At 35.2% G+C, this 11,002-nt stretch overlaps 1 protein-coding gene across 4 annotated transcripts in view; it reads left to right on the top strand.

Moving 5' to 3' along the window:
- ATRNL1 (attractin like 1) overlaps positions 1-11,002 on the top strand; it is a 530,678-nt gene that overhangs the window by 315,434 nt on the left and 204,242 nt on the right. Inside the window, exon 27 of one of the 4 annotated variants that reach the window (XM_087964476.1) lies at positions 9,598-9,635. The exons of the other annotated variants lie outside the window; for them this stretch is intronic. Coding sequence (XP_087820602.1) covers positions 9,598-9,621 — 24 coding nt within the window. The 3' untranslated portion in view covers positions 9,622-9,635. The remainder of the gene's footprint in view (positions 1-9,597; positions 9,636-11,002) is intronic. 4 annotated transcript variants of the gene reach the window in all.

The raw sequence follows: 11,002 nt of genomic DNA, 5'->3' as shown, positions 1-11,002 counted from the left end.
TGGGATGGATCACCTGATGTTGTCCAAATTCTTGCACTTATTATTTTCTATAAAGAAAAATATATTGCATGTTTATAGTACAAATCCAGTTTGTTTCATTTCTTTCCATTCCTGTTTGTAGTTTATATCTTCCTTTCTCTTCTAGGATCATATTTACAGTACACTGCTGAAATAGTTAAGGGCTTATTAATGTTTTATTTTCATAAATACTGTATGTATTTTGCCTCATTCACCAGGAAGAAAAGAATTAAAGAGCTTATTGTCTGGCAAGTCTTGTGTACTGTTGAGACATTGGTCAATAACCCAGCAAGCATCTATTTGGATTGCTTGAAAATACTCACACTTGTTTGCCAGAAGTCATGTAGAAGTCAAATGATCTTTCTGGCTGGAAATATTATCTGAGAAAGCATGTACTGAAAATAAGATTCCCTCCAATCTTCATACATTCTACATGGTTGGAATTCAGTTTTATCATATACGCTCTTCATTTTTTTTCTCCTTGTCTGTAATAAACTAGCTTTTCTGAATTATATAAACAATGAAACTCAGAAGTTAATGAGTCTGGAGGAACATCTGTTAAAAAGGCCTTGATTATCATAAATTTGCAGGGAAATGAGAACATAAGGAAAGACAGAAGCTGATGAAGAGCCTGTTTGGCTTAAACAAATAAATAATGCAGTCCAGAACACAAGATGAGTTTTTCAAAGGAGACTAATAAACACTGTTCCTTTCCCCCAGTGGTTAACACCAAATGCTAATCTGATGTCATCTCCAATTGTTCTGTCCTGTTTTTCTGCCTAACATAAATAATTAATGCTAGTAGAATCTGTCTTCTCTTTCATTCTTCTAAAGAAATTATATCTGATAGATTTTCTGATGACTTGAAGTATTGCTCCATGTTGCCTATTTTCAGAGATAATGTTTCTTGTTAGTTTCTTGTACAAGGTTTAGTGATACAGGACAAAGATACTTTTCTAGTCCTTGTGTGTGTGTGTGTGTGTGTGTGTGTGTGTGTGTGTGTGTGTGTGTGTAGAGTATAATATTTTTATGTGTGTAATTTTTTTTATAACCAGTACATGTTAAAACTTCTTGAATTTCTCTGTTTCTGGGTGTTTGATGGGCTAGGTAAATAGAACTAAGTTTATCAATTTGCTTTATTACATTGTAAATTTCAGTTTTAAAGTAAACCTAACTACGTTACAAATAAATAAAGATAAAAATAGATTTATTTTGATTAAGTGAGTCATCCCCTCGAGGTGGCTATATTTGCTTCACTGGAATAAGTAATTTGTTCAGTGGAACAATTTGGGTGGCTTTGAATTTGGGCCAGAAATACAAATCTCAGCTTCCCTTCTAAGCATCTTTTCAGAGTATTGCTGAAGACATCATCTTGAAAGAGTTCAGAAGACACATGCTAGGGGGTTCAAGGGTGATTAGTTTGACTATAAGAGGTTTGAAGCAATGTATTTTGTATGTCTAACTTACAATGTTATGTGTGCTTTGTTGAGGTAATTCCCCGTTAGGAGAATGAGTGCACACAGGGAGATGTAGTGAGAGTAATGTTGAATAACACACACACAGCACACAGCTACACTGTATAGTAAAATGTAGGTTTTACTTCCAGTAAACGGTTAAGCAAAGTCCAACAAACAGTCCAAGTCACACATGTTTACAGCAGTCAGTTTTCAATCCAGGGATAATCCAAAATCAAAGTCCAGTAGCATAAACAGTTCAGTAACAGACTTACATCAAATCCAAGAAGAACTATGATCAGCAACAGTCAATAGGGAAATATTCAGGAAACAGTGAACTTCAGAACATTGACCAACTAGCAACTAGCAACAACAGGACGAAACAACCCAGGTTTCTGGCTCCATCTTATGGCCCTTTGAGGAACCACACCCAATTACAATTTTAGCATTCCCTTAGAGAGACGGTATTAAATGTCTATCCTGGTTTATATATCTCCAACTCAACTGTTAGGTGACTTCCATTCCTAACATTTTCCCCTTTGGGTAGGACAATATACACAACCTTACATTCTAAGTCTATAATCCTCACAGCAAGCCTTATGCTTTACAGAGCCTTGGGCTTTTGTAAAATGATCTGCGATGTTATTTTCTGACATACAGTATTCCAGCTTAATCATCTTACTTTGAACACATTGTCTCACATTTAAATATTTTAAATCTGTGTGTTTTGATCTTGTCTTTACAGCGAGATTTGAAGCAATCTGTATTGCTGATTGGTTATCTTCATAAAAAACAATAGAATCTGTTACATCAATTCCCATGTCAATTAGTAATTGTTTATACAAAACTAAATCTGTACATAATAAAGACAAGCATGAGAATTCAGCCTCCATTGTTGACAAACTTAGATGTTTCTATCTAATAGACCTCCATCCAATCAATGCTTTTCCCAATAATACTACAGCACCTGATGTAAATTTTCGTGTATTTATGTCTGTAGCAAAACTTGCATCAGCATATGCAGTTAAATTAAGTTCATCTTTTGGCTCCAAATACAATGCATAATGCATTGTTTGTTTCAGATATCTTAACACATGCTTAGCAGCTTGCCAGTGCCTTTCAGTCAGCTCAGCGTTAAATCTCGCTAATTGATAAACAGTGTATGTGATATCTGGCCTTGACCAATTACTGAGATAAGATAAACTACCAATCAAAGACTGATAAATGTTCTTCTCAAAAATAGGACTTTGAAAATCACTATGGCTAAACTCCTGGCTCATTGGTGTTTTAGCTGGCTTACAAAATTCCATTTTAAAACTTTTTAGTAATTGGTTAATTTTATCTGCCTGTGAGATCTTGTATCCTCCCCTAGTTCTATGCATCTTTAAACCAAGATATTGTTTGATTTCTCTTAATTGTTTTATCTTAAATTTCTTCTCTAACCGTGAGATTATTTTAATAGCTTCTTGTTCAGTTTTGTTGATTAATGCTATGTCATCAGTAATAGCAGCAATGACATTATACCATTACTTTCTATTTTAAACAAACATGGATCAGCCATGCCAGCTAAAAAACCTATCTTAGTTAAAGCTTTAACTATACATTGGTTCCACTCATATTCTGATTTATTCAAACCATAAAGACTCTTTTTTAATTTCCAGCAATCAGTTGTATTATCATTTTTGAGACCTAAAGGTTTTTTTAAATATATAGTGTGTTGCAACGGTGCATGCAGATAGGCCATCTCTACATCTAAATGATTTATAATGTATTTCTCCTTAGCTGCCCACACTAATGCTGCTTGCAATGTTGTAACCTTCAGACTAGGCGCAAATACCTCATCGTAGTCGTTTGCTGTCTGATTGAACCTTTGTGCTACTAACCTGGCTTTATGGGTAACAGTCCCATCCACACCTGTCTTAAGTTTATAAATCCATTTAAGGATAGCTGGAAATAGAACAGACAAAGAATGATAAGTATTATGATTTGAACTGAGATGAGATAAATAAAATAAAATTAAGAAAGATAAAAGAGGGAAGAAGCTATATAGAAAATTGAAAATGGTAATAAGATATGGAATGGTATATAAAATGAATATGATTTTTGAATTTGTGTCTGTATGAAGAGTTTTAACCCGGGATCAAGCAACTTTCAGAAAAGATGTTTTATGTTTTTATGTTCTACGTTTTGTTTGTCTGTGTATTGTTCTTGAAAAGCAATAAAATTTTAATTAGCAAGAAATATAATTTGAATAATAGAATGAAAGAGGGAAATAAAGAGAAGTTGAGATAAGATACGAAGTTGAACAGATAACGTAAATATATATATTATAATTTGGAATTATTCTGTATGTTCTATTGTTTTTTGTTTTTTTTTAGAAAAGATCTTTTATGTTATCATGCTTTGTTTGTTTGTGTATTGTTTTGTAAAAACTAATAAAATTTGTTTAAAAAAAAAAGTTTATAAATCCATTTACACTCTATGGCATGTTTACCTGGTGGTAACTTGACATTTTCATATACCTCCAGTCTTTGTAAGGATTTCAGTTCCTTATCCATTGCTTCCTGCCAAGCAGCCTGATCCTTAGCAGGATACAGTTTCAGTTCATTATAGTTATTTGGAACTGTATTCACTTGGCATACAACATTAGCCTGATCTCTATCAGGTGGTTGTGTTACTCGAGTTGAACGTCTTGGTAATACAGGACTTACTGGTGGACTTTCCTGTTCCACCTGCTCCTGTTTTTCTATCTCCTCCTGTGCCTGTTCTTCTCCTCTTGTGCCTGTTCTTCCTCTTTAATGGCTATTGATGGTTTTACTATTTCATCATTAGGGACTACTTGGGTGTCAATAATAAAGTCATTGTTGCATTCCTGTTCCAGTTTATGCCACCCAACATGCTCAAGAAATTTTCCACTAGTGCTACAATAAACATGAGCTGTGCCTGAATCCCAGAATCTAAACGATCTATGGTTGGCTTCGTAACCTACGAAAAATAACTTCCTAGCTCTATGTTGCCCTTTCAGTCTTACTTGTGAGGGAATATGCACCCATGCTGGAGCTCCAAATGTATGTAGATAGCTAAAATTTGGCTTTCTGCCATGCCAGTAAGTGAATGGCAATTCTCCAGTTGTTGTGTACACAACATTGTTTGAAACATGGTTACTACACATTATGGCTTCATCCCACAGTGTTTCAGGCAAACCTGAATCAGATAACATAGTGCGAGCCATGGCTTGTAACGTTTGCCCTCTTGATTCTATAAGCGAGTTATGTTGTGGTCTGTAAGGTGCAGAACGTTTATACTCAACATCAACCAATTTTAACATAGTTTGGAATCTATTGTTAATAAGCTCAGTCCCGTTATCAGTAACTAAAGAAATTACTTTACTTTTCATTTTTCTCTCAGCAAATCTTAGCCAGTTAAAGAAATGTTGGAATGTTTCTGTTTTGTTTTTCATGAGATAGCAGAAACTGTACCGTGAGTAATGGTCCATTATACTCAAAACATAGCAGGCACCTCCCAAACTGGGTCTCTTAGGACCAATTATGTCAGCAAACACAACCTCTAAAGGTTCTTTGGTCTTAAACCCATTTTGTCTGTTTGCTGGAGTAACCTTCCTTTTCTCCTGACGACAGGCATTACAGTTTAGATACTTGCTACAGGGTTTTAATTTTACTCTATCTGACAATTCAACAGTTTGTTTGAGCCTTTTGAAATTAATGTGCCCCAGACGTCTATGCAATAAATGTATACATTCATCATGTGGCTTAACAGTGTTATAAACTGAATTAGCCATCTGCAACTGGTCATCATGTATCACATATAAATCATTCTCTAAAGTAGCAGTAACACTTTTACCCTTTCTCTATTATACAGTTATCTACCCTAAAGGTTACTACATAACCAATATTAACTAAAGCCCTTACTGATATCAAATTAAATTTCAGTTTAGGTACATATAATATAGTTAAATGCTCGTTTATACATGAACAATATGCAGTACCTTCACCAGACGCTTTCATCTTCCATCCATTTGCCAATGATACATGTTGCTTATTCGTAGACATCTTTATAAACCTCTCTTATTTCTTGTAATGCAGTGCGATACTCCACTGTCAACTACCCACAAATCATGGTTTACAGTTGAATTGCTAGACATAGCTAAACTAACCTTCTTAGCCTTCTGGTGATTACCAGTATTCTGTCGTTTTCCCTTCTTACAGAATTTAGCCATATGTCCCCTAGCCCCACAAGAAAAACATTTCCTAACAGTATAGGCAGTTGAAGACAAATCTTCTTGTGGTTGTTTCTTTCTCAGTTGATCCCTATCCAGCTGTCTTCTTGCTTCTTCTAACAACCTTCTGGTTATGTCAGTCAATGTCAGTTTATCTCTGGTCAGGACTTCCAATGAAGATACGTAATCATTATAACTTTCATCCAATGAGGAAAGAATGATGTAAACTTGATGCAGCTCTGAAAATATCAGTTCCTTTTGATGTAGCTCTTGCAAAGTTCTTTTCATGAAGTTCAAATGAGCTAACATATCTCCACCTTTCAGAAGACGTGCTCTAAACAGTTTATGTGTAAGATGTATGTGTGCACCTGCACTGTCACAAACATAAATCTTCTTCAAATTCTCCCAGGGGTTTCTACATGTTCAGTGTTTTGACAAGCAAATAACATTGTGGCTTTGTTTTTATAAAGAAAATAATGTTGCTTTATTGTCACAAATCTCTGTGTCACAGGAAATCTGTAAGTTATCTCACTTAGGCCTAGTAAATATTTTTCCATATTCCAGCCAGAAAATTTTGTGGCTGGGCAGCTTCAGAAAATGATGGAGGATTGTCCAAAGTACTTGAATTTCAAGAGCACTTGCTGAAGCTGTCCAGCATATGGTAATTGATGCTGGTCTGAGGAGGGTGGGGGGTGCAATATTGGCTCTATTGCACTCTGTAATTGCTGAAGCCACTCTATCTGGAAACATTTGGCCAGAAAACTATTTCATAGTTCTGTGACAGATTTATCAAGAGTCAGATTATGTTTGTGGAATATGAATTTTTGTTCTTCAAAATAAAATAAAAAAACCTGTGATTTCCATGGAATCCTTCGTGCCCTCTTAGTTTGGTTGTTTCTTGGAGACATTTCATTACCAAACTAGGTAACATCATCAGTGCACCTGATGTGATGTCCTTTAACCAAATGTGCATTGATTCAAACCTTCCTTCTGCCTCCTATCTATCACCAGCCAAAATGAGAAGAGGCGTTTTCTGGCTCTGGCAAGTGAATCCTGGAGGAGATGACAAGTTTAATTCCCCAAAATTTATCACAAAAATTTAATGTAAAAATAGCCAAAGAAGGTGAGTGGCATGTCTTCACGCGCTATTTGTCAAAGCAGGATAAGCATAGGAGAAGATAAATGGTTGCCATTTTACAGCACTCACTAAAGCTTTGGACCAAAGTTGGCAGAATAGGCCAAGTAAGCCTTTTTATAGTATTTGTCAAGACTGAAAAGCAGAAGAAAGCAAAGCAACATTGCTTCATCCTTAGAAGCAAAGGTGGTTCTAAGATACTTCCCAGGGTTGCTGTAAAGAAATGCTTCATTCAAACCTCATGAAGGAAAGCACCCACTGGAGGATTTGCGCTGTACTAGTATCTATTAGCAAAGTCTGCCAGAGATCTATGGTTGTCATAAAACATTTATTGTGTGACTGAACTGACATAAAGAAAAACATTTGTTTCTCTTATGTATTTTTCTTCATGCTACCCCCCCACCCCCAACAGTATCTTCTATAATGGCTGTGGCCTTTCTAATAGTCTCTTACTTGTTATTGAAAGGCAAATCTTTTCAAGCCAAAGTCCTTCCCTTAAAGATCCCTACTTCCTTTATTTTCCAACTTGTATGTTGTTTCAATAAATAAAATAACTCTTTGGTAGCTTTCAGATTAGAATTTTTAAAAAGTCCAAAGGAAGTAATAACAGAAAACCAAAGAACCGTAATGTAGACAGTACTTTGAGGGAAGGATAACCAACTAAATCTTGATAACAAAAAGCAGAATACATAATCACCTAACCCTAATCCACAGCCTGCTAATTTGTGAAAACATAAGATCAGGGCCTTATGAGGAAATATGTCTCCTGGTGTCAGTCACAAAGAATCAGGATGTTAAGTTCAAGTTGAGAAGGTTTATTGTTCAAACCTATACATAAGAATCTGGTCAACTAATGATTAGCATTAAATTGGCACTCGGTAAGAGTCAATGGGAATTCAAGGAGGGGGGCTGGACTTAGAGTGATTGTGGACATTTAATCATTGTAGGCTGAGTCCTGTCTTGATCTACCTCCTGGCTGCATTATCTAATGGTTGACTGGCCTGTTTAAAACATTTCGGTTCAATGTATTGATTAGTTAATATAGAACAGTGTTAGCCTATGGGAGAATCTCTCCACCAGAAAAACCCGTTGGTGAAATGAGTAGAGCAACAGCTGTAACATTTTCACTTGCAAGCCTTTGTTTGCCCAAGCCCTTTCAATTTACTGTTTTGCATTGCCTTCCCCCCCTTTTTTTACAACATAGTGCTTGTTTATATAGTGTGACCCACTTCAGTTTTATTGCAAATACAGCTTTGGTGCTAAGCTTGTGTGTACTGATTTTTGTTTTGAAGGACAAGATTGCTAGAAAATGTAGCCATCATATTATTATGGGTAACAGCCAATGGCATATTATTTAAATGTAATTTTAAATTTAAATTTATATTATTTTTCTCAAAACAAATAGGACAATGTATTTGTTTCTGACCTATAATACAGTCACTTTTTATTTTTAGTTTTGTGATAAAATTGCAATGATTTCCAATTATTATTATATAGATTTCAAATATATAGTGTCACACAAAATATTCACTGGAAAATGGTTGAAAACATCAAAGCCTAATGTAGGGCATTATAGTGCTACTTATTCTATATTCACATGGTTGATCATTGTAGCTGTCACTTAATGCAAACAAGAAAGATTGAATCTAATTGATGTAATAATAAAGAAATATGTACACTGGTTAAATAGTCCAGTGTATTTGATGCCCCCAAAATATATATCTTTTTAAATTTCATAATGTTTACTTTATGAAAGGACTTCAAAGAGACATTTTCCTCTGATTTTGAGTTCATAAATTTTGCTTAAAGTAAAGTATAAAGGCAATCCTTTAGTTAAAGGATTTCTATTCTACAGATTTCTATTCTTCTATTTCTACTCTTCTATTCTATTTTTCAGTTGGCAAGATGCTATATATTTTATAAAGATTGCAGCATGTCACAATGTGTCCCTTGCTCCTGTACAATAAGTGTTTACAAAGTATACACAAAGCTACAAACCTGTAAAAGAGGAACAAACAAATATGAAATTCAACAGAAAAAGAATAGAATAGAATAGAATAGAATAGAATAGAATAGAATAGAATAGAATAGAATAGAAATTGGAAGGTACCTTGGAAGCCTTCTAGTCCAATCCCCTGCTCAAGTAGCAAACTGATACCATTTCAGACAAATAGTTGTCCAATCTCTTCTTCAAAACCTCCAGTGTTGAAGCATTCTCAGCTTCTGGAGACAAGTTGTTCCACAGATTAATTACTCTAATTGTCAGGAAATTTCTCCTTAGTTAGGTTGCTTCTCTCCTTGATTCTGCCTTCAGGTGCTTTGGAGAATAGCTTGTCCTGCTTCTTTATGGCAATCCCTGAGATATTGGAACACTGTTATCATGTCACCCCTACTCCTTCTATTTATTAAACTAGACATTCCCAATTCCAGCAACTGTTCTTTATATGTTTTAGCCTACAGTCCCCTAGTCATCTTTATTGCTCTTCTCTGCACTCTTTCTAGAGTCTTAATAGTTTTTATTTTTTACATCATGGCAACCAAAACTGGATGCAGTATTCCAAGTGTGGTCCTACCAAGGCATTATAAAATGGTATTAACACTTCACATGAATACATGGAAGCATTGCACATCATACCATTATTTATGCTTTTAAAAGTTTTTTCTTACAGTGGATGAAAACATGTGTGACTCAGAGTTGAATTCTAGAGTCTTTAATATTCTCTGAGCTTGTTTGTTTGTTTGCTTGCTTGCAGATATTGCATTACCCACCCAAGTAATATCATCCGAGACAGTGAGTTGTTTCCTCCTTTTTTATATAAAGTAGTTTGCCCTAACAGTGTTAGTGGGAGTGTGTTTTTCTCCTTGGTAGTTCTTTGATTAGGGATTTTTTTTGTTGAGGGTGAAGATGATGATGATATGTAAGGGTAAGGGTAAAGATTTCTCCTTTCTAATCTTCTGCTTATCTGGGTATTGGCTGCTGAAGAACCAAGCTTGGAGAGCAAAACAAATGTTTGTCCAATCTTTTCTTGAAAAAGAAATAAGTGAACTCCACAAATGTATACCTTGACATTTTGCTTATTTAAGCACTCTGTGTGGTTTATAACAAAATAGAAAACAAGGCAGTAATATAAAATTGGGAGAAAAGGAGCCCAAATTAACTTCCCTAAGGATAAGATTCTGGAATCAGAATCACCCAGGATAACGCCTCTCTTACATATTAGATAGCTGAGTTTGTAGAGGTGGAAGAGGCAGAAGAACCTCTCCTGCTCATCTAAGCAGATTTGTAGAGGAAAAAGAATTCCTAAGACAATTAGTGGTTTAAAAATTACTCCTTATAGAATACCTAGAGCAGTAGGCAATTGCCAATCATTGTAGCTTTTTCAGCACATTTTTTTTTTTTTTTTGTGCTAGGAAGCAGTTTGACTGCTGCATTTTGTATCAATTCTAATTTCTGGACATTTTTCAAGTATAATTTTACTTTGACCGCATTACAGTAAAGATAGTTGTAGCAAGTCATACAACCCTTTTAACCTATCCAACAAGTTCAGAAAGAATCATAGTTGGTATACTATCTGCAAATCCATTTATAACTGAAGGTCATGGATCATTCTTCAACTGAGATCTTAATTCTGGAGTATTCTGGAGTAGTCCTCTTCAGTCAAATCTCCAGCATAGGGGACAAGGTTGAACTCTGTGAGACATCTTAGATCCAGAGGTAGTATTCATTAGGTTCTGACTCGTTCTGAAGAACCGGTAGTGGAAATTTTGAGTAGTTCAGAAACCAGCAAATACCACCTCTGACTGGATATTTTACAGTATCCTTCCCCTGCCACGCCCTCCAAGCCATGCCCACAGAACCGGCAGTAAAAATATTTGAATCCCACCACTGTATATATCGTGAGTGAGATGTCAAATAGTAGTTTCCTATCATCACATTTTGAATGAGGATGGAAGAAGAGAACCAGGAGAGAGTAATCTCTGCCAGATGATTCTAAAGGAAAACATAAACCATGGGAAACTAGTGATCTCTATAAAACTAGATCTTATGATATGTTATGAATTGCACACAGAAGATAATTTGGAACCAGGTTCACGAGATACGTCATGAGAATAACAATAAATCATTGTCTAGAAAAAAGAGTGTAATGTAATAGATTA

Source organism: Notechis scutatus, chromosome 4 (assembly GCF_049901735.1).
Source record: "Notechis scutatus isolate UNSWTSFEM ecotype Mainland chromosome 4, rNotScu1.2, whole genome shotgun sequence".
NCBI lineage: Eukaryota > Metazoa > Chordata > Lepidosauria > Squamata > Elapidae > Notechis > Notechis scutatus.
This window is presented reverse-complemented; position numbering and strand designations above follow the sequence as displayed.